Raw genomic sequence first — 25,073 nt, 5'->3', positions numbered from 1 at the left:
AAGTTTCTGCAGGTGCATCAAATGTAGATCATGACGAACAAGCTGATGCTATTGATGGAGATGATCAATCTGATGAAGAGAATGACACTAACTCTAACGAAGATTGATCCTGAAGATGAGATTGGTAATAAGGCGGAGAAAATTGATCAAACTCAAGAAATAAATATGGTGGGAATCTAAAAACAAATGTCATTATGATGCTAATTATTCAAGCATCACGAGATCCCTAATAGGATATCAAAATTTGCATTGCATAATTATAAATCTTATAGCATAATATCATAATTTGCATTACATAATTGTAAATATTATAGCATATAGTTTAAAGTGTGAAGCCCCACAACAATAGGAGGTGCATCTCTTTATATATGATGTATAACTATACTCTATTACTCTTCAAGGTCTTACAGATCTTAAGGGGGAGTGTTGGAATGTAAGACCGCTAAGATCTTGCATTCACATAGAAGCTCAAGCGGTGACAAAATCAATGCGCCCTCTTATGGAAACTGTTGTGATTCCAAGCATGTATTGAGCAAGACGTAGCACCCAGATATTGTAGGAAAACCAAATGAATGTAAAGAAATGAACTACCATTGATCGAAATAAAGTCTTGACAATCATCATAGGCCCACAGCTATGCAATCATTTCAACAAGGATCAATTGAAATGCATTAGAATTGGATGCTTCCAAAGAATATGACATGAATCATTCCATTCAGAGCTACCAAAAATTTGGAATTTTATTGTTATTGGAAGAAAATCTGATTGGATTCGATTACGAATCTAAATCTCCTGTGGTTGTTTTGTACCAAAATGAAGAAACGTAAGTGGATGGAATTGTTGCTTTATTCGTGATGACTGTCTATTGAACCATGAGTATGGAGTTCATGATATAGCCAGCCAAATCTAGACCACTTTCCCATCATGCCCCATATTGTCAAAACTTTGAGTTTGAATTTGGAAAGGCTAGACTACCACTAGAAATTAGACCCGGGTGTGAAGTGTTGAATGGGCTTTTGGATGGACTGGATCAGACTCACATTACTGGGTGGATCCAAAATTGAAGATGTTGTATGTGCCTTGTTGGATGAGATCTCGCATCAATTATAATGAACGTACTTCCCCCGAATCAAATTGTGGAACATCGATCATGGACCTGATGATTTGGTTGGTTTACATAACACCTCTTATTGATGGTTACATGGAACTTCAATATCATGCAATTGATGGGATACAATCTCATCTCCTCAATCTCTTCAATATGTTGGCTTTCCATGTAATTAGATTTTTCATCCACATTGGTGTCCCAAATGGTTGCTAGTGATCTCAATGAATGATCTTTTGCAACTCTCGATGATCATCTAAAACCTAATCTTAGCCTTCCTCATGACTACAAATGTATAAAATCAGATATATGATGATCATTTGAAGCAATGCAATTAATGAATGGAGAGACTTGATTTTATGAGAGGTATAACCTAGAGTATAATGTGGCTAGTAGAAGAAAGGATTGGTGCTAGCGAAGACCAAAACCAACCCATAGAATATGAGAGGTTGGAAGACTATACAATTCCTTCATAAACAAAGGATGAAAAGGGATGGTTGTTTAATCAAAGAAATGCCAAAGAAGAGCATGGAAATGAGATTCATCTTGTTTGTGAGATCAAGCGAGAGCTAAAAGTTCAACCTGCAATATGTTTAGAGACTTATAAAGGATAGTACTACATCTAAAGAGAATGCTTTTAGTAGAGAGAAGTGGCTATTTGGTCTTAGAATTGCCTTGCTACCTAGGATTCGGCTACTTTGGAAGTAGATCATATGTGTAGAAGATGGATCCAAAGCTAGAAAAAGAGATAACTTAGAAACTTGGGATTTAATGAAGTCCAAAAATAGTTCAGATCAAGATTGATACGATCTAGGTCGAGCCAACTATATACCAAGCATACAAAGATTAAAGCAGCCCAAAAACAAATGCACAAAGTTTTAAACAAAGAAACCAATGTGAGGGACCACGCAATGACCACATAATTTGAGGGCACAAGTTCAAATGTTGAAGTATGCACTCAGAGGTCAAGCATCCTTGAGGTAAAATTGATCCAAACAAGATAACCAGACACAAAGGTATTTGATGAATTTGTGAAAATATACATTTGAAAGACAAACTAAATTCAGGCATTATTCAAAGATAGTGCAAAGCAAGATAGGATTTTAGAGATCCAAAACTATAAAATTCCAAAATACATAGAATATTCCATAAATATAAAGAGATCCAAAATTTTCAAAAATCTAGAGAGAGACACAGAACTGAGATCCAAAAGAGACCTTGGATGGGGATGAGAAATAGAGATCCAAAATCAATACATCATAGAGTTACGGGATCTAGATCCGGGAACTAAATTTCACCAATAATCTGATTTTAACTAGAATGCGAATATTCCTCTTTATTCACAATTTTTACTTTTGAGCACTATGGGGAATTCAATATTAAAAATAGATTTAAAAATGCCCATTATGTGTGGTGATTTTTCTTGTTATTCATGTAAAATTTGTGTACAAGGCAAGGTCATTGCAAGAAATATTGTCAAGTGCTAGTTGATTTATGGCATTTATTCTACTGTATGTGAAAAGTCTAAATATTGACCAAGTTCTCAAAATATTTTGATTTGCTTTTTGATGCATATGACTGGTATGCTAGCCTTGATAGAGATGATTTGCAATGTTCTCAACCCATTGGGAAGATATGAGAGGTTCACAACAAAGTTTGTATTTTACAGATGTTGTATATTTTGCATGTACCCATGCTAAATCAAATTCCCAATAAGATCACACAAATGATGAACAAATAATTTTGATTATATAGAAAGGCATATTTTTTATCAAATAAACACATATATCACATCAAAATTAGTGAGAATTAACCTATGAAAATTCCGGTGTTCTTGTATGAAGTTTGATGCTAATAAGTTCTAGATCATTTCATAAGCAATTAGAAAAGCAAGAAGATGATTTATGCATGATCTATAAAGTCTAAAACAACACCAAGAAGAGTTTTTTTCTATTTAAAAATATTTAATTTCAATTATATATATATTTTTAGATGTTATGCATTTGTGCCGGTATTTTCTATTGATGTGATGTGGAAGCAAGACAGGTTGCATCCAAATGTAGTTTAAAACCAGCCAAATTTTCTTTGATATTTACACACCATGCGTTGGGGATTATTTGAATATTTCAACTTTCATCTGTGATGATGAGGATCCAATTGATGATGCATTATGCTAAACAATATGTATGCATTGATGAAGAACGTGTCATTAGAAAATTTGCTTCTTTCTCTTGAAAATGATGTGACACATGATGGGCTTTATGCTTTCTATTTGGATACTGAATATGAGGATCGATTACATTTCTACCCCAAAACATGGATGGCAATTTAGAAGGAATGGAAACAGAGGTGAATCCAAAACTTTAGAATATGATTGTTTCAAGAAGACTGATTTTATTTCACTAAAGGATACAATTTTTGAAGATTTCCAGCAATATATAAAGGTTTAAAATGATCAAATGAATTCCAAAATAGATTTGTCTAGTTTTAGAATGGATATGTCGAAAATACTTTTCAACACTTTTTCAGAGTTTGATAATGATTACAATAATTGATTTGACAAAAATACTCTTACAAATGAAGATATTCATGATTACATAGTGAGAATACATTCATACTTTGAATTTAGAAGATCAAGTGTAATTGTGTATTAATATGGAGATAACTTCAGCAAAAGAATCATAAGGCAATATCAAGAAGATGTTGAGCACATTTACAATCATGATGGGATGGAGTGGATGAAAATTGAGGGTGAAAAGAAGAAGAGACAAACGATCCTAAAAGAGTTCTCAACCAACCTTCCTAAGAATTGATACACGTGTATCACACCCATAGGTCTTCCCATGCTTAGCATGGGGTCAAAAGACACATATATAGAAAAATAGGAACTAGAAAAATGCAAGACAACAAATAAAAGTATAACAACAACATTGACCACATAAGCATATACCAATAATATACCAATAACCATCCTCTGAGTTGTTCGTAGATATTGTTATTTGTTTGCATTACCCTCTTTGATAGCTTCATACTTTAGCAAATCATGCATATCTTGGCCACCTTGTATTTTCAATGTAATCCTCCACGTTTACCTTCAGAAATTAAATGCTACCACAATTATAAAGCCATCTCTAAATTAAATGCCGCCACACTTCTAAACCATTTCTTATAATTGTTTTGGGTAGTATTTGTAATATGTTTATGTTGTATCTCGGGCTACTTTAATCAAAATTCACTTCAATTTTCATTGGGGGCTACTTTTATCAAATTTCACTTCAATTTTCACTAGCCACAGCTTAACGTACATGATGAATATCTTGAGTCATGACCTGTCGAAACCTACGCAAATCAAGCCATTGGACTTTGTGCAAGTGCTCTTCAGAGCCACCCATCCCCACTATTTATTTACTAGGGACTCCCCTTCCAAGGGTTTTGTACTAATCAAAGCTATTGTTAATTTTATAATAGAGAGTAAAGAAAAAACACGTGGATTTTACAGAGTCTCCCAATAAAGAGCGTAGCAATCCTATTTCACTTTTGGTTCAAGTATTGCAACTATAAATAAAAATAAAAATAAAAATGCCAGATATATTACACAGAAGGGGGGGTCACCCACCCTACAAAAAGAGGCAGGGTGCTCAAGGACAAAAAAGAACACAAAATTTGGTGAACATGGGACAACACAGCCCGAGCAAAGATAGTATGATAGGGTCTAGAAGAAACACCAAATGAACAAAGTCTTGCAAAAGGAGAGGGACTGTGCAACCGAGGTGACCTTTGTGGTGGAAGGTAGCATGATTCTTGGCTTCCCAGATAGCAACGAAGACCGCGGCCCTAATGAAAGGCCATGCCACTACGAGGGTGGAGGGGACCTTGAAGGTGTCACCCAGGAAGGAGGAGCACTGTTTGCCATCTCGGGTCTATCCTTGTCGATCTCAACCCAATCGGATTTATGAACGTCCCAGATGTCTCTCAGACCTTTCTTATTTAAGCTCCTGGCTCTGCGCAGATCATGCGGCTCTCTTGGTCTTGCCAACGATCGCGCCTGCGTTTGTTTTGCCAAACAGAGAATTGACCATTGGTCAAACCCGAGCCTCAGGAGCACTTCCCTCCAGATAGTCCCATCTCATCCTGTCGTAGGCCTTGTCGAGGTCGATGCTGACCAGCAGCACGCCTTGGTTGGTACCATCCTGCAGACATCCGCTATTCGAATCGCGAGGGCTCTGGCAATGATTTTATAGCAAGTGTTAAGCATCGTGATAGGACGCCAATCGCCCTCCCTTAGTCTGTCTTTTGCCGCTTGGGGAAAAGCTTGACGAGTCTCAATTTGACATCCTCACTGACAGACCCTGTTGCCACCACCGCATTCGCCATGTTTGTTAGATTGGACCCCAACAGCTTCCCGAACGCCGATAGACCTCAATAGTCAAGCCGTCAGGGCTCGGGGCACGCTCGTCAGCCATTGCCTCTAGCGCTTCCTCCGGCTCACTCTGTCACCCTCGGATTGACTGACCCATTCAAGAGCCGTCCGGAGATTGGTCCTCCGATCGTCGTCCCGCACCGCAGATTCAACTACGACGGCGCTGAGTTCTGCTCTAAAAACTTCGGCTATGTGCCACACTTCTTCCACCGGTTTAGTGCGGGCGTCCATGAATCTGTCGATACGATCACGCTGTTGATTAGCCTTAATGGACTGGAAGAAAGTCTTCGATGGGCGACTAACCGCAGCCAGCCACGTCAGCCTGCTACGGATCCGTTCCTGTTTAGCCTCCTCCATCTCCTAGCTATGCATTGAAGACTCTACCTCAAATAGCAAAGTGGCGATATAGGGATCTTTGAGGGACAACTTGAAAGCCGCCATAAGGGATTCTCTGTGTCGACTGAGGTCTTCCCAAGACTGCCATCGGGCCGTCTTCCAGTTAATATCAGTCGTATTTGTAATTTTCATCACCCTACAAATGGGTGCGGCGTCCCATTTGCGCTGTGGGTCGGCCACTTTCTATTTTTGTTCAATTCTTCCAAGTTTCTTTTGATTATTTGAAGTCCAAACGTGATTCAGATTCACAAATTCTCAAGGACAATCTCACTTCTACTCCAAGATCCAAGAATGATCTATTTGAGAACATGTATATTATGCTATGTTTCATGCCACTTTATTCAACAGCCTTTGCACTTCAAACAAGTCTAGTACTACAGCTGAAAAGTAAAGACTATTCATTAGAATGAGCTTCTAAAATACAAGGTTTGTAATTAAATTTTATAATTAAGGTTTGTTAAACATATTGGAAATTTTATTTTTAAATAGTATTTATATTACCTTTTGGATGACAAATTATTCTTAATGAAGAATAAAGGCAATGGTCGTAGAGATTTGCCAATCGATAGCCCATAACAAAGCTAATCGTTACATTTCGGATTGCAAAATTGGGAACATAATCATCGCTGCAATAGTATACAAGTTTTCAAAAAATGAAGCACACTTGGAAAATCACAAAAAACACCATCCAAACACTCACCATCCAAGTCTGTAACAAAAGTTTTAGATTTAAGTTTTCATGCGATACGGGTTGAAAGTGGCCACGTGTTTGTTTTCATGGTGTTTACGCTGTGGAGAGATTAGAGGACCTCCTGGCTTGGCTGTTCAGCATTTTGAAGAATGAATCAGATAATGCAACTCAAAAGTTTAATCATCAGATACCTTGTTGGATTGATACGACTAAGATACATAAAGTTTTTGAGTTAGTGACGTTTCATTATAGTGAGATCCAGAAATGATTCCTCTTTATTGAGTTCACGAAGAACAAATATCGGTGGCGAACAAACTCCCACGATAAAAGCTCAAAATACTGAGTATGTGTGTTTATAAAAAATGTATGCTACAGAATGCAGCAAGGAACAAAAGAATGGTTAGTGATGGTTAAGAAAAGTGAAATAAAATATACCCCTACGAGGCAAGGACCGTGGCATGCTTCGTGCAAGTTTTCCTGGTCCTGGAGGGATGGAAATTTGGTTCTTTTGGGATTGTCAACTTTTTGGTGGATCTGCAACAAGCAGGCAACCAGATTACTATTAATCTTTGAGCTAGTATTACCCAAGCAGATCCTTTTCCGATTGATGATATTGTATTGATGGATGATTCTTACCTTTGTGGTCTGAATGGATGTCCAAATGAAGGCATTCTCAAGGCTTGATGCACGATTTCCTGGTTTAGAGAATTTCATGTTAAGGATCTTGCAAGAAGCAATTTATTTGGCATGAACACTGAAATCGTTTGCGAGATGATCCCGTACCTGTGGGGTTGGTAGCCCCAGCTCCTTCTTGCAGAGTTCCTCTTTCAAAGCACCCCTTTCCTGACATGTTCCAAATTCAATTGTTAGCTGAAACGCCCAACTTTTTCTACTTGCTGACTCGAAGCTTTGAACAGAAATTTGCTTACCTCAGTCCTCAGTCTAAATGGCTTGAAGGGCTGCACTACATTGGTTCTTAGTTTTTTATGCTGCTCCTTGCATGAATCTGAAAGTGCCTGAGTAGATGCTGTTGTAATCAGCTTTGCAGGCTGCTTAGATAACTGACATAAAGAGGAACAGAGAGGGGGTCGGGTCGTAGTTGCTTGAGATTTGGGAACTCCATGCTTGTGGTCTTTGCAGGAACAATTGACTTTAAAGTTAAGCTCAGAACTCTTTCTGCAGAAAGAGCAAGGAGTTTGTTAGACTAGGCTTGGGAATGAATGTAGTTACAGTCAAATCTTAAAGCACAACATGTACACTGAAGGTTAAATCGGAAAGCAAAACATACAAACATTTGAAGCTAAATATCAAAGCTCATCATACATAGTGTGAAGTTGAAATCTTAAAGCACAACATAGAAAAGTTTGAAGATAAAATCTACAGATCTGCAGAAGGTTACTTCAATGTGGTAATAAGGCAGGAACACACACACACACACACACACACACACACACAGAGCACAGAGAGAGAGAGGAGGAAATGTGTGTGAATGACGGTGACGGGAAATGATGAACAACATAGAACAGTTTGAAGATGATCTACAGACCTGCAAAAGGTTATTTATGATGTCATAATAAGACAGGAAAGAACACACACAAACACACACACACACACACACACACACACACACACACACACGTGTACACACAGAGGAAATGTGTGAGAATGAGGTTGAACAGTACCTCTTTTTGCCTTGGCTAGGTCCATTCATCATCAACTGCAAATTTTGCTCCTTTGGTTTGGTTTTCCTTCCACAAGCCTTGTTTCTGTTCAGCTCAGCTATGCCTCCAATTGTTCGTATAGAAAGTGCAGCGCTGCTACTCCCTTGAGAAGTTAGAGACATTGCATGACTTCCTTCTGGGGAGCTCAGAGGCTTATTACTAAACTGAGAGCTCACTGCACTATGAGAAGAACACGTTACAGATTGCACCATCTCCTGCTCAGATGTGCCATCTCCAAGGTCATTTGAAGGGAGACTGCCATTTTCATCCTCAGATGTACCAAGGCGCAAATTCCTGAAGAAATTCTCAAGGGTACTTTGGACTTCCTCCTCAGTCCGATTTCTGTCGTCTTCCTGAACTTGTCCTTCATTTCTGTCGGACAAATGTGACTGTGAGTCCCCTTTGAATGCGTCCTGGATCATGACGTTCAGAACCTCTTGTTCCTGCTCCATTGTGTGCACTAAGGCTTGCTCCTCTTTCCTATCATTCTTCAACAGAGTTTGCCCATCATCTTTCAGCAGTGTTTGTCGTTGTGGATCCTGATCGAACGAGTGATCCATCAATAGGATCTCTTGCTCCCCATCTAGGCATCTCTCCTGCACAATTGTCCGGGCTAAGACTTGTTGATCTTGCCAATCATCCTTCAACAGAGCTTTTGGTTGTGCATCCTGCTCGAGCACTGTTGTCGGCATTGTGCCTTCGTCTTCTTTCGTTGGCCCCTCATTTTTTGTAATTGTTTGTGTGTGTGGATCCTGATTGAATGAGTGATCCAGCATTAGAATCTCTTGCTCCCCATCTAGGCATCGCCCCTGTAGCATTTTTTGGGAGCAGCATCCTTGTTGATCTTGATTGTCACCCTTCAACGGAGCTTTTGGTTGTGCATCCTGCTCGAGCACTGTTGTCGGCATTGAGGCTTCGTCGTCGTTCGTTTGTTCGTCATTCTTAGTAATTGTTTGTGTCTGTGGATCCTGCTTACTCTCTACTTTTTGGTTGGTATCTTCCCGCCTTGCCTCCGACGAATACAACTCTTCCGGCACTATTGCACTTTCCGCTGCGGTTTGATTCTCGTCCTTCGTTAGCTCTCTGGGTAGATTCGCCAGACTACAATTTGAGTTGGTGGCACGCACAGCAGGTAAAGAACCAATTGTGGTGTCGTTTTTCGCTAAGATCCGAGGTGGCCTGCCGTTATGGAAACAAGCAGACCGAGCCACACCCACTTTACTGCTAGGCACGGCCAAAGACGTCGTCAAAAGAGAATTTTTGTGTGCAAGTCTTGAAGAGAAGTGGAACCGCGATCCTTCAGGTTTCTTAGCCTCGGGGCAGAGGTTAGAGACATTTGAAGATTGTTCCTTTCCGGCATCCCTGCCCACTACGCTCTGTCCTTGAGCGACGTCTCTTTTAACTGATGCAATTGCCGGTTTGCTGCCTTTTGGGACTGCACCCATGTCACGATGATTCGCCTGCTCCACGAGAGTTGAGGCTTCTTTGAAGACCCGAGATGAGACCACTTTACCTGGAAGATGTATCTTAGGTTCTCTACCAGAATCTTTTTGCTCTGAGGTCTTGATCTTTTTCGCTATGCCTTCTTGGACTCTGCTGATGGCTGCCTTTGATATCCCATTTTGAGCTTTAGAAGCTTGGTTGGGATTCTCGTTCTCGCTTGTCTGCCTAATAGACCTTTTGAGAAGTTCACCTTTACGCTCTGCAATGGAATGCATCTGGGACTGGTGCGGCACCTTGTTCTTTCCAAAAGTTCCGGCTTTGATGTCGGACAGTGAAGAAAGAGAACAGGAGACAACACCTCGGGGTCTTTTACCAGTAGCAGAACTGCCATTGAGAGTAAACCGGATGCTTAAAGAGAAATCAGCACAAGAACAAAGCGGACACGAACTGTTTGGAGAATGAGAACTCTCTCTCACCCAACAAGGAGACGGAACTAGTCTCAGAGTTTAAGGGAAAAGGAAACCGTGAACACGCAAATCCTTTTACCATAAGGTACATTCTCATCAAAGCGACGCCAGAGATAACTAGCGAAGATCATCTGGTCCTTGCCACGGGGAATGTCGTTTCGTGGAGGGCTCAGGCGAAGCGACAGAAAAACTTTGCAAAGAGACAATACGATTGACAATCACACCTGACTATTTTCTCAGCCAAAGGAGCCACCACAGCTGCAATTGGACCTTGAACAGTGGGCAAACTTTTAGATGTGTTCTGCATCAAGAATTGCACAGGTTAGTGAAGATATAGAGCAAAATACAGCTCAGATTTTGAAGGTGTAAATATTCTGTGCGCGTGTAGACGAGAAGACCTGGGGCTTGATTTTCGGAATCAGAACTGGAACCGGTGCTTGGCAGAAGCTCCTTTTCTCGTGAGTGCAACCTGCAAGACGAAAAAGGCGTATCGATCTTGAGTGCAGGAAGAAATAGAGGCAATGCGTGAGCTCTGAGGGGGAGCAATCGGTGATAGAGTAAGGAAAGAATGACACACCAACTTTGCCACAGAACCATTCGTGGTCATCTACGGGCTTTTCGGGAGCAGCGAAGTCGATCCACTTTGGAGCTTGGATAGTTTCGTAGAAGTCATCTCTGACGAAGGTGTCATCGATATTCTTCCAGTCGATCTCAAGGCAGTCCATACCAACAATGAAGAGGGGGGGGGGGGATTCAGCAAGCGGAGCTGTGGGGAGGGCAGATGGAGCAGCGGCCCAGGAGGGAGGTTGGGGAGGAGTGTGGCATGCAAGGCAAAATCTGAAGGCAAAAACAGACAGATGAACAGAAGTTGTGCACAATTGAAGGCACTAAGACACAAACAAACTAAAACCTCGTCTCAGGCACACACAGAGAGAAGACACAAACAATCTAAAACCCCTTCTCAGGCACACACACACAGAGAGAAGACACAAACAATCTAAAACCCCTTCTCAGGCGGCACTACAGAGAGAAACGCTGAAACCCCAATTTGGAGGAGAAGGCAAAGAGGCAGAGGAGAAGGCCCAATTTGGTTGGAGGAGCGAGGCAAGGAGGCAGAGGAGGAAAATGGGCGAGTGAATGGAAAAAGAAAGGGAGAGACAGAGAGATATGGAGAAATTAATTGTTGGAGAGAGCTGCACAGAGAGATATGTACAAGGACACACACAGAGACACAGAGAGAGAGAGAGAGATGAAGAAGCTTGAGCCTGGGCTGTTGCAGCAGAGACAGAGAAGAGGAGCAGAGCAAAGTACCTTCACAGAAAGAGGAGCTTGTGTGTGTTTTTTTGCTTGGGAGATTTAGATGTAAAGTGAGAGAGTGCAAGAGAAAGAGAGCTTTAACGGTCAGAGACATAAGAATATACGTTCCTCTTCTTCATGTTCCTTTTGGGTGTTATGGGGTTGTTCATTGATGGGTTTTTTTGGTGCCGTTGGTTTTGCTTTTGGGGTCGACCGTTGCTTCTCCCTTTCCCATGACTCCCCCCCACACACATGCTCTTGTGCCTATCTCGTCCCCACTAGTCTGGCATTGCACCTCTAGCTCTGCATCTTGAAATTTCATGATTCTAGCTTGGCCTTGCAATGCCTAAAGCTCCTCATTGGCCTAGAAAGTTTGCTGGCTATGGGTTTGGCTGTCATGACAACTTGCAACTTGCATTTAGCTGCATTAAGAGAAGACCTTCAAAGCTTCATGGGGCTGCATCTCTCGAAATGTTGGCTGGGCAGCGGCCTGCTAAGATTGCAGCAATAGAACTAATGCGGGGAGGTCCTCTAAGGGGGGATTTTGACCAACCGCTCGGACGCCCAAGAAAAACTAACGAAAGAGGCATCATCACAGTTGGACCAATGAAAAGCACAGGCTCGGACTTAATTTCCAAAATAATGTGTCAAGCATAAGGGGGCTGCCCACACACTTGGCGCCTGACCACCCAACCCGCGAATTGCTTAGATTGGGGCTTGAACCTTGGTAAACTAACAGAGAGGCATTTACTGTGTCCACTCCACCAATCAACCATCGTTGACATTAACAGACATCTTTTTCAATGTAACTTTGCTGCATCCGAGTGATATGAACCACACACCTAGCATCCATCTTCTCTTCCTTTCCGTCCGAGCAGTGACCTTGAGCTCGGTTTACTCATCGCCACCCCCTACCCCCTAGTTTGTAGGCAAGCGAGTTACGTAGGGCGCATCCGCCCCACTTGCACACTTGATGAGCGGGAGCAGCAAGGTGAATTGCGAAATTATTGCACCTCCGATTTGTTGAAATGAGGGGCAGACAGAGGCATAGGAGCTCCCTAGCCACTTCAAAAGGAAAAGAGGGTTGCGCCATCTACACATCACACCCACCGAAGCCCAATACCATTCACTGATTGGTCCTTTCCACACGCCACCCCCCAGTGTGTAACCAACATAAGATTGCACCATCACACAGTCCATCTTAGCCCTTGAATCTATAAACATGCAAAATGGGAATGTTGAACTCTATGTGATTTGCATGCTCAACTATCAACATCCTTTGCTGGAAGCTGTGTAAAAAACGACAAACTTTGTATAATGTAAGTGCAAATTTGCAAGTACACTAAAGAAATTCTTTTCTGCAATTTACTTTCATGTTTTAGTTATATTTTGGCCTTAAAATGTTTTAGTAAGAACCTAAGATGTAGAAAGTTGTTGGTTTCTTTATCTTCAAGCTTAAAACTTCTCCATGAACACTAAAGCTAATATGCATGGATGTGAGGTCGGTTCCAATCAGTTTGACGAGGGAGGATGACTCTCCCCCTATTAAATATGGTGAGTGGCCATGAGAGGCCTCTGCCCCTGATAAATGTGCAAGTCAGTCCTATCGCACTCACATGTGATTTCACATCATCACATTACCTGAAACCCAACATTCATCAATTCAGTGAGCAGACTTCAGAGTGTTCAGAGATATTGATTGATAGATCAGTGTGCAGATAGCACATGATTTGATTTCACACACACATGCCATCATTGTAAAGCCTATTTGGCTATTTCACGACATTGTGTACTTTATTCCAGCCTTGTAAAGCGTCTTGGCTATTCCCGGCATCATTTGCCACAAGCCTTGTAACATATCGGATTATATATTGTAGTTCTACCTTCACCAACAATTTAGATTTCACTTGTCACAGTCAGTGTTTTGCAGTTGATTCAGATAGTGATTTCACAGATACTTTGAGTGCATTTCTTGCACCATGTCTACAACTAGAAACCTCAATTTGGAGGTATCTACTAACTTAGACAACTCCAATTATGGCACATGGAAATACCAAATGGAGACCATTCTTATACTAATGTAGCTAGCATTCTGAACAAGCATCCTTCCTTGACTCTTTTTCCTACTAGCTGAGATCCTCTAGATTTGTCTTTGATAGTGCATTCATCTCTGTCGAAGATGACTCGGTAGTTGTGTTCCATCATTTGACCTACTGAGACAAAAGATTCTTGCTAAGTTTCAGAACATAAGAGTACATCTTTCACCAATCCTTTCGCACCAATGAAATTGTTCATAGGGATAATGCATGTCCCTTGAACTAGATTCGGTGTATTATCTGCCATGTAGATGACAGTCTTCTGACCTTCTAATGGTTTCATCTCTGTGAACCATTCTTGATGCTTTGTCATATGAGATGATGCACCGTTCTCGACGTACCAAGGATCTTGATCTACTTGGTCGACTTGATAACTAAAATCCTCTTTTGAATTGCAATCAGTGTCTAGATACACTGTCTAGATACACTGTCTAGATACACTGTATCAGTCTTGACTGCGTTGAGCTGTCCTAGCATGACATCTTGCACATTCTACTTGATCAAATGATATGCATACTAGTATTTATTGTCCCATTCTGCTTGTATAGTAAGTAGGCACCATCACATATACGTGGGTGTTGACAAGCTAATCAACTATAGTTGAAGACCCTTGGTGGTGGCGAAAAGTGAAAAGACGGTCATGATTATGGAAATCAATCCCATCTACATTTACTATGATTGATTAGGTCTGCTTGGTTATAGCTATTCATGTGTTGGTCATTACTCAAAACCTCATAACGGCTCATGAGCTAGGTGATTCTTCATAAAGAACTTTTAAAATGCTTGAATGCGGGTGCATAGGGCTATAGGGATCATGTATGTGGTATAGAGCACATTGTGAAGATGTACTGCAATATAATCAACCTACATGGCCAGAATCCAACTAACATAAGCTAATTGGCGATACGCCATGGTGGTAATAAGTCCACTAGTTTTGTAAGTTTTTGTGACTATAAACTCACATTGAAAGTTTTTTTGCTAACTGTGTTTTAAATGAACTACAAATATACAGGAGAACATAATGTAGATAGTGGGTGGGCCTTTATATACGACTAATTTTGAAACTTGGCCTATGGAAAAACTATAGATTCCTCCTCAAATGCATATAGTATGATAGATAATAAGGGTTTGCCAAAGTGTCACACATTGGCTATGGATATATATAGTCCCCAAACACATGGGGTGTGGCCGATACTCTACATAGAATAGTTCCCAAACACATGGGGACAAGAATATGGCCAGTTGCCAAAATACATGGGATGTATGCATCAATAAATTTACAAAGATTTCCCCTACAAGCACATGCAGGATTGTGTAAAGTAAAAATTGAGTATGCTTACTACTTTTAGAGTGGTCACGCAACCACTCACATATCAATAGCCACAAGTAGTTCTTCGAAATATGGGCTCCAAACATGGTATCTTCTTCTTGGAACATTTGAAGGCTGGTGAATCCTACATGTAAATTGCCTTATATACACCTCTTACTAGGATAATGTTTTGATTCAATTGATAGCTGCATTTGGTATTGTGACATTGATAACAAGTGGAGCTTTCCATTGAAGCCTGCAGTCCCACAATTAAAAGGTTCTTATTCTAACAAATGTTTTTTGTGGATGGATGCAAGCAAGTCGAGCTCCTTCAATTTCATTTGCAACATGTTACAAGCTTATCAAATTGAGTTATCCCTGCCTTTGTGTGTATATAATGTAGATCCCACATGCTGAATCATGTTTATTTTGTAATGTACCTTTGAGTATAGTCTTTGTTTGAAGAAGTGAATGTAAGTGTGTTTGTTTTTGAAAAGTCAACACACACACATGGGGGGATGGAGAAGGGAGGATAACCCTCGTCTATTGCCATCCATGGCACATCTTGCTTTTCTTCTTGTGTAGGGTTACATCCCTTTTTTGGTTATTATACCAAAATGGAATAAGCTGTATTAACTCATGCGTTTCCTACACATGCAAGCAATACTAAAATCAATCCACAATTATCATTCACTTGGAAGTACATCCTACCAAGCTTATAAAATTGAGTTATGCTTGCCTTTGTGTGTATATAATGTAGACCCCACATGCTTATTCATGTTTATTTTGTAATATAGTTTTGAGTATAGTCTTTGTTTGAAGAAGTGAACGCAAGTGTGTCTGTTTTTGAAAAGTACACACACACACACACACACACACACACACATGTATACTTCCCCAACTATGAATTATTATTTTATGTATCTCCAGTGAAATCTCCCCTTTACATTCTCTTTTAAACCACCCCAAACACAAAGCACATTAATCCTCCCATACGTTCACTAATCCCTTCTCAATCCATTCACCCATTTGCTCCTTACTCCACGTTTGACTTAAACTTACTTGTGACTTTAAGTTTTTTAAAATTATGTAAGAATCCATATGGTTGTCTATATTACTAGGTAAAGTGATAACAAGCTGGGGAAAACACGCATTACCTGCCTATACAAACATAACTATGATGTTCTAACACCTAGTTTGTTTGGATGGTGGCAAGTAAGTGGACCTTGACCTTGAGACCCGGGCTACCAGAGGATTCGACATCTCTTTTCAATTTTGTGTTTGTCAAACTCAATATTTAAATTGAAAATTCTTAATTTTGTTAGAAATTTTTGCAAACTCTAGTTGTTGCATTTTTCAACTTAGATGTCTCAAACATTTTTTCCTTATATGTTCTCATTTTCTTAACTTTTTATCCAATTGATAGAATTAATTGTATGGCTCAATTATTGATGGGACTTTTAATCTACACACACATACACACACACACACACACACACTTACGAGTTACACTCGAACTTCCCTCCTTGCTTTCTCAATGATACTTTTTTCCCACCTTCCCTTGAAAAACATTTAAGTCAATTGTCATACTGGATAGGTCACCTAGATTTTTTTTAATTTTCTCCCCCTTTATGCTACCTCCTTTTGTCATACTTTGTAGGTCACACATGCACATTTTCTACACTGTTTTCACACACACACACACACACACACACACACACACTAACTAACCCCTCTTCCCTATACTTTAGAGTATATTTATACTTTACACCCCCCCCGCCCCCCTTTTACCTCCGTTATAAAAGTTATTTTTACTCCCCTCTTTAAACCTTTTTTAATATGATGGATACACTTTGCATCGCTTTCTTCAAATATTTTTTTCTTTTGAAGGATTTGGTAAGGAGTCTCTCTCACCATGGATTGGAGTACTATTATGAGTTTTTCATTTCCCCCCCTCTTTGTTAGGGGTCTTTTTCCTAGAGCATATAGTCTTTGACTATATATATATATATGCATATGTATATGTATATGTCTATGTATATTTCTATGTTTATGTATATGTATGTGTGTGTGCACATACACATACACATACACATACACATATACATATACCCCTTCCTTGAGTAAAATATATATAGGTTAATTGCTTTTATTCAAATGCTTTATCTTCTATGATTTAAATTATTTTTCTAGTGCATGGGTGTGGAATACCCCACATTTCCAAAAACATATTGTTCTAAATTCTCAAACAAGGGTGCAGACTACCCCCCTAAAATTGCTTCTTTTTTACTATTCATACAAGGGAATAGACTACACCCCAAGACGTTTGCTTCACTTATACTCAACGAGAATATTCTAATTGTACCCTTTTTTAGCTCCTTGCTTGGTGGTTCTTTTGTGTAGACTCGACCCCACTTAGTTCGTGTGGGCACTGTGCTCCTTTAGCTCATGGTTTCAACCATTTGGGCTATTTCTTATCAGATAGTTTGGGTCGCCTACATGTCTGCTTGCTTCCCTTCTCTACTGCCAAATCCTTCCAAGTCTTCTTTCTTATCAACCGCACTGGAATGTTTCATGCAAGGATCAATCCAAACATTAGTGGTGGAGTTCGTGAGATTGATCAGTGCTGGTCTAGGGAGTGTTCTTCCTCCCAAGAAAGACGTGTGAATTTATACAATGAGTTGCTACACTCCTTGTATAGATAGACATGCTTCTGCCACATTATCTTGCAAGAATGGAGCTCCACCACTTCCCATGAGGGCATGTTTCTACTCTTCTACTCCATGCATTTCACGAAAGATACTTTTGATGCAATTTAGCTTGCAATAAACCTAATCTATCACTTGCGACCTGTCTCTCTCCTCATTGCCATTGCTGCCCTCCCTATCGTTTTGCCTTGCCCTCATGTCTGCCCATAGCCATTGCTTGTTGTGTATGTCTTGACGGTGACTCACGTGTCATGGGGATGTTGAAGAGATGCCGATGGAGCTTCCACTCCAAGCTACTCCTTGTAAGAGCAATGCAAGTCATGCATGTGTCACTCAAGAGGCCTCCGGATTGTTGCAATGTGTTTCCATGAGAGAAAGAGGGAAGGGGTAGAGGGGAGAAGAGAGGGGAGAAGGGCGGGATAAGGAGAAGGGAAGAGGAGAGCTAAAGGGGATGGACTGGCAAACACAAGGGCACTACAATGGAAACAATGGAACACCCAAAACACTCTTGGAAGAGAAGAGGGAGCTTATATTCAAACTTGTGCAAACAACAATGAAGACCAAAGTCAACACTTTGGCCTTTTATACATGTTACCTTTTGAAGGGAGGGGCAACCCTTTTCCTTTTAGCACTCTCCCTCTCTTTACAATAAAAGGCTCTTGGGCCCATAGGGTGCCAAGGCATATTGCTATTCTTTCCATCTCTCCCTACTAGCGGAAATAGCGCTTGTGTTAACCATATAAGTGTCAAAGAAATAGGATAGCAGAAGCAGGAACACCCAGGTATGAGGAAGAACACAAGGAGGGCAAGAAGCCTCCAACACATAGTCTATTCCATACTAGAAGGACAAATACAGTACATCCACCAAGTGATTGACTACTACTAACTACTAACACACCAATCATAGTGCCGATAGGCATATCCAGCTATCCATAACATATCTGTGGGATAGCATACCCGAGCTTGTCTTCCAACACTCCCCCTCAAGCTCAAGTAGGGAGTAAGACACCAAGAAGCTCTCGAAAGCATGTGAACTTATCTTTACCCAAGGACTTGGTAAAGATATCTGCAACTTGATCTTCAGTCTGAACATGAATGAGGTCAACTTGCCTCATCAACACCATCTCTCTGATGAAATGGTAGTGTACCTCAATATGCTTTGTTCTAGCATGATATATGGGATTACTTGCCAACTGGACAACTGGACACTACTCATGTTATCACAATAAAGTTTGACTGGCTTATCCACATGCAATCCCAAATCTTGCAACAACTTTTGAACCCAAACAATCTCACATGCAGCCAATGCTACACCTCTATACTCAGCTTTTGTACTAGACAATGCCACTGTGGGTTGCTTTTTGCTACTCCAGCTAACCATAGCACTTCCAAGGCTGAATGCATAGCCACTAGTGGATCTCCTTTCATATGCACATCTTGCCCAATCTGCATCTGTGTATCCAGCCAGCTCTATTTCCTTGCCATATGCATAAAAGATCCCATGTTCATATATAGCCTTGACATACCGCATAATCCTCCTCATTGCATCCAAGTGAGGCTTCCATGGCTTCTGCATAAATTGACTAATGAGTCCCACAGCATATGCCAAATCAGGCATAGTGATAGTCAAATATATCATGCTGTCAACCATCTGCCTGTACATGGTAATGTCCTCAATCTCAGCTCCAGAATCAGCCATAATCTTCAAGTTTTGCTCCAAAGGTGTATCCATAGGTTTGCATTCCTTCATGCAAAACCTCTCCAACATATTCAAGGCATACTGCCTCTGCATAAGCCAAATCCCTTCAGGTGTTCTCAACACCTCTATGCCAAGAAAAAACTTCAAATCTCCCGAATCCTTCATGTCAAACTCCATTTTCAGCATGCTCTTAATTCCAGCAATCCCATCATCATCACTGCCAGTCCAAATCAAATCATCAACATATATAACAATCACAACATAACTGGCATCTGTCTTCTTTACAAACAATGAGTGATCAACCCTGCCAACCATAAAACCAAGACTTTGCAAGTACTGACTGATCCTCTCATTCCAGGCTCATGGAGCTTGCTTTAGCCCATACAAGGCTTTCTTCAATCTGAAAACATGTTGCGGAAAATCAAGATGGACATATCCTTCTCGTTGTGACATGTATACCTCTTCCTGCAAATCACCATTGAGAAAGGCATTCTTAACATCTATTTGCTATGATTTCAATCCTTTTGCAGCAGCTAAAGCAATTACCATCCTCATAGTAGCCATCTTTGCAACTAGGCTAAAGGTTTCCTCATAATCCAAACCATACTAAGAGCCAATTAATCAAATGTCCATAAGAAATATTGAAGTGCGATTTTAATTAACATCAAAGTACATTTGGTTTAGCGATCCAATGCTTTCCAACATGAGTTCTGGTTGCTATCCAATTTCTATGTTTTTAGGAAGATTGCGAAGATATCCATGAATGCCTTCTTTTACTCATTTGAGTTTGATGAACTGCTCGGGCTAACTCCGTTTGTAAAGCTTTATTCCTTGCATAGGAGGACCCGCCGACTATACCATGATAGAACCACTCAAATATGTCATGAAGAGCATTACTTCCATCAATCTACCCTCCATGTTGCGTACTCTTGAAATAAGCACCTCAAGCTCTATAAGCAGGACAACTCCCAGTATCACTCTGGCTATTCATGGTGGGAAACCGGACACAAGTCAACTACTCAGACAGTATGAGGACCGCTAGACGCACGAATTCATGTGCCAACAACTGTGACTCCAGCAAGCGGATTCTCAAAACAAGGGCAAATGGGTTCAGGAGGAGCCCATTCTCATTGAAGACCTCCAAGGTGACAAAATAGTTGACATTGGCATCCATCTAGGAGACAAAGCCATGCCGACACCCCCAGTGTGCCCTATGTCTCAGTCTCCACAACCCCTTTGGAGACCACATCCTTCACCACTGGCACCTCCTCCTCTCCATGGGTAGGCGCGCACCTACAATTTGACATCGCGCCCCAATATAGGGCATCAGGTGGCTATAGCCACATGTTAGTTGAGCAGCTATCACATGCAGACCTGATGGAATAGAACCTCTTTGAAGCCATGGCATAGCTCCCATAGGTCACCCGCACAATTTTGCAGAGGAGGAAGGAACAAGCCTCACAGCTCTTAACTAGTCTCCTTCAGGCACAGTTCTTTGTGCATGATAGCCAATCCATAATGTGGTTGTAGCCCACAGGCCACACAGCATTACAAAGAGCGGAGGAGTACTGACCCAAATTTGAGGAGCTTGAGCTAGCTGTTACAAAGCTAAAAGACGACCTTGCCACAAGCGAATCCCTAGTCCAGACGCTCATGGACCAGGTCGACAAGGCAGAGTCGAACCTCCAAACAATGCTAAAAGCATAGGCAGAGGCACAGTACGCCCGATCACAGGAGTGCCAAGAGCAACATATCCGATCTCTACAGGATCTCATGGCACAAGAGAAAGAACTTACAGTTTCCCTCCAAGCATTCCTAACTTTATCCAAATCACTACAATTCAACTTATTCTTGAGTGAAAATGATTAGTATAACATTTGAGGTAGCTGTTACAAAGCTAAAAGACGACCTTGCCACAAGCGAATCCCTAGTCCAGACGCTCATGGACCAGGTCAACAAGGCAGAGTCGAACCTCCAAACAATGCTAAAAGCATAGGCAGAGGCACAATACGCCCGATCACAGGAGTGCCAAGAGCAACATATTCGATCTCTACAGGATCTCATGGCACAAGAGAGGGAACTTACAGTTTCCCTCCAAGCATTCCTAACTTTATCCAAATCACTACAATTCAACTTATTCTTGAGTGAAAATGATTAGTATAACATTTGAGTGATTGAGAAAAGTAAGAAAATATACCTTTCAAATTCTACTCTCATATCCTCTAAGGAGATGTTTCCAGCCTTCACGCGTGCTAGAACTCTTACTATTAGAGATGTATCACTAATTCCTTGCAAAGATCTCCAAGGAGTTATCTTCATGTCTTTAGGAAGAGGCTTTATGGCATCATCTGCCTTGGCTTTCCCATGAGAGCTTGAAGGAGCCTTCAACATCTTCTAACCTTTCAACTTTCCTTGCTCCTATAAATCAAGAATCTCTTCGTGCAGGTTCCAGAAATCCCCATCACGAAATGCCAACTGAAAATAATTATCATAATGCTTGATGTTAGGCTTTTGGTTAGCACCATGTGAATTATTCTTGTGTACTTGTAGACCACATCTCTCACAAAGCGTGACTCAAAATTTATCTCAACAATCCGGCCTTCACTTTGTCGCTTGACCCATTATTATGAAAGAATCTAATTTTTTGAATGAAAGTCATTTGTAAGCGATAATCTGAGTTAACATTGTGATCCATGGATAATATTGTACACTCCTCATCAGTCAAACCCACATAAATCCAACAAATTGTTGTCTTATAGCTGTCAATGTGGTTATATTTTAGACAAATTTCTTTTTTTGCAAGCAATTCATGGGTTCCACATAGAACATAATACTTGTAAGAATCTGCCTGAGACTTTATCCATGAGTTCTTTGTAGGACATTGATCCATGTCCACCAAAACAAGTAGTGGTAGCACCATGGCTGTAGGTTTTGATTTCATTTTTCTCTTGAGGTTGGAAACATGCACGTCATAGTTGAAGTGCCCTTTTTCTGTGTCTTGGGATCAATGGAAGGTAGTGCAATACAATTGATGATAGCTCACAAGGCAAAGGATCAACCATCTTTGTCTTCTTACACATCTCGCGGGTAGCATTATCTTAATTCTCACCTTGTGGAGCTAGCAAGGGTGCACTTGGACCTAAGGGCACAATCTCAACTTCACTTAAGAGTTGTTTCTCCCTTTCTTTGCCTTTACTACGTTTTGTTCTTGTGTCTTGCATAGAAGGCTCTTGAATTGGCTCCTCTTCACTCGAATCATTAGTGTTGGTGTCCACATCTCCTTGCATCTCTTCATCTTCATGAAAGGTACTTGCAGAATCTGAACCACCAAAAGTACTCCATGTGCTCCGAAAATGCTTGACCAAAACTCTAAAATCCAATAAGAAAATAGGAACTTAGGAAAATAACATGCAAATTATAGTTAGAATAACTAGGAGATGAAGAGGAAATTTTCTTACCAAACCTCTTGTTTGCATCGCATCTTCAAAAAATTATTGTGTGCTTTGGGGATTGACCTCTTGTAGCTCAAAGTCCTTTCGAAAAAGGAGTACAACAACTTTAGATGACCCTAGTTCATGCTCAACCAAAAAGAACATCTTTTCTGATCTTTGCTCCATTACATTTATGATACGTCCAACCCATTGGAATTGATTAGTATCACTTGACAAACCTTTACATTTAGTCATGAGCAAAAAGGTAGTAGTAGGCTCAACTATTGTCCTATGAAGGCCAGGAACTCCCATGGTCAATGTCCAACCATGCCCATACTTTGATTTTTTATTCTTTCCCTCAAAAGAATCATCATTGCCATTAGGTTTTGAAGCCTTTCAAAATCAGATCCTCCATCTCATTTGAAGAGTGCTTACATGTATGATCTTTGACTCTCGATGGTGTTGACTAGCTTTGTTGTGGAAATTGTTATGCAGCTACAAGAAGAGGCTTTTTCTCCCTTGTTGGCATGACCTTACTTTGCTATAGAGACTGTTCAGGTGCAAGAAGCTCTCTCCTTGATGAAGCATTTAGTGAATTGATCGATCTTGTCTCTACAAATGCTAGACTCATGGGTGGTGCTTACAAACGAGAAGGAGTCAAGGAGCCTAAACGCCCCAACCTTCCTCTTCCATCACCTCCCACCTCAGAAGGTGATGTATGTTTTGCTGTTTTGGACTTTTTCTTGGAGTGGAGAAGCTGGGATTGTGATGCCATTTCTTGGAAAACAAATATTGAGATTAAGAAAACTTAAAGTATTGGAGGAAAGAGAAATTAGCAAAGAAGTTCTTGTAAAAAAGTCACATTAGCATGCCCGATCACGAAACACATTCTAGAATCCAAACTAAACAAAAGAAGTTTAAAGAAGAACTAGTGAAGTGGAAAGTAACATGGAAGATGAAACCTAGAGTGCTATGAAAGAACAATGAGCTACAAATGTAAGAGGTAGGATTCCAGAACCCTAGTCTGAAAGGTACATAAATATGAAAGCACAATATTTACCAAAAAACATCTCAAAAATAGAAATTGAAGAGAACATTGCGAAATCTCTCCAAATTCACATAAAGTTGTGAAATTGGGAGATAATAACTACAATATTTTGACAAAAGAGCACTTTGCTTATTTTTAACATATAGAAATTGTTGCTTCTACTTGTTAAAAAAAGCAAGAAAGACGTTAAATCAAGAAAGTTTTTCAAGACAAACCCAATAGATTTCAACTTTTATAGAATTCGTAAACTAAACATGATTCTTGTTGGGAATTCTCACCTCTTTGTAAAGAGCATTGGTGGATGGAACTTGAGCACAAGGAAATGTTGAAATTATGTTTACTGAACAGGGTTTTTGTGTGTTGAATGTAGAGTCAGTGAAACCAAACTGAAGGATGGAATTTGATCCACTAAGATTAATGAATATGTTGGAGAGGTAAAAGGAACAAAAGATCCATGATCGTAACCACTTTCCCTTCTTCTTCTCTTTTTGACATGATTTGCAAGATTTCATAGAACCTGCTAGGCATTTCCCCTAGGTATAGAGAACTTGGATTTTAGAATCCAATTTCATAAAACAAAGGGGCATAGACGAGGGCAATAAACAATAGTTTGAAGCTTTTGCATGACGTAAAAGTTGTTTGTGCTGATCTTAACATAACCGTGCTGATTTTTGGGATTCTAGTATCCCAAGTGTAGAGAATTGGGATTCCAAAATCCCAAGTGTAGAGAACTAGGATTGTAGAAACCAACCTTCAAAGCAATACAACAGCTGCAGAGAAGGAAAGGTAACTATATACGGTGCTGAATGCTAATATCAAGAGTGATCTAAAGTCATGGATCCAATGACTACTACAGCCATAAGTGCATGATGAAACACAGAGTCTCCCCAGGTTGTGCTATGGCCGAACCTGATGATGTCCATTGCACTGGGGCAGGACCGCAATGATGCATAAATATCCTCATGTTGAGGAATGATCTCCTGATCGAAGGTGGCGATAACTAGATCCAGCAGTGGTGCAATATAGCATAAGTGAGCTAATGCTGGAATGTCCTGAAGACATATCTACTGGTGTGTATGACTAATGGAAGCTATATCTAAGGTATGTTGAGTCTAAAGGTGAAAGAATCAATGATGGATGCTTAAAAGGAATAACTTGAAGAGCTCAATGCATTGTGGCATAAATCTCTACATGCAAATGGAGATGTGAGTGCCTCATACTGAGGACTTCCTTGCTCTAAATG

The 25,073-nt window shown here is 40.5% G+C and overlaps 1 protein-coding gene and 1 pseudogene across 1 annotated transcript; both read right to left on the bottom strand.

Annotated features, from left to right (window-relative positions):
- Positions 1 to 6,126: 6,126 nt before the first annotated feature.
- Positions 6,127 to 11,604, bottom strand: LOC147884968 (uncharacterized). Its single transcript, XM_087397468.1, has 8 exons — positions 10,821 to 11,604; positions 10,642 to 10,712; positions 10,468 to 10,544; positions 8,295 to 10,160; positions 7,542 to 7,788; positions 7,396 to 7,455; positions 7,249 to 7,307; positions 6,127 to 7,146 (listed from the first exon to the last, which is right to left on the bottom strand). Exons 1-8 carry the CDS (start codon positions 10,966 to 10,968, stop codon positions 7,050 to 7,052), a joined length of 2,625 nt encoding a protein of 874 aa, XP_087253594.1. The 5' UTR covers positions 10,969 to 11,604; the 3' UTR covers positions 6,127 to 7,049.
- Positions 11,605 to 21,505: 9,901 nt separating this feature from the next.
- LOC147884967 (uncharacterized) lies at positions 21,506 to 22,292 on the bottom strand (annotated as a pseudogene).
- Positions 22,293 to 25,073: the final 2,781 nt, after the last annotated feature.

The sequence above is a fragment of the Dipteris shenzhenensis genome, chromosome 26 (genome assembly GCF_047967505.1).
Source record: "Dipteris shenzhenensis isolate YYH24624 ecotype China chromosome 26, Dip_SZ_1.0, whole genome shotgun sequence".
Taxonomy (NCBI): Eukaryota; Viridiplantae; Streptophyta; class Polypodiopsida; order Gleicheniales; family Dipteridaceae; genus Dipteris; species Dipteris shenzhenensis.
Note: the sequence above shows the minus strand (reverse complement) of the source record. Positions and strands in the feature narration are given on the sequence as shown.

Bases quoted from the DNA above. Each gene is read 5' to 3' on its own strand.
- LOC147884968 (XM_087397468.1), bottom strand. From the start codon at position 10,968: ATGGACTGCCTTGAGATCGACTGGAAGAATATCGATGACACCTTCGTC. The intron at 10,713-10,820 runs GTGTGTCATTCT...TTCGTCTTGCAG, and splicing joins ATGGTTCTGTGGCAAAGTTG to GTTGCACTCACGAGAAAAGG. The intron at 7,456-7,541 runs GTAAGCAAATTT...GGAACATGTCAG, and splicing joins CATTTAGACTGAGGACTGAG to GAAAGGGGTGCTTTGAAAGA.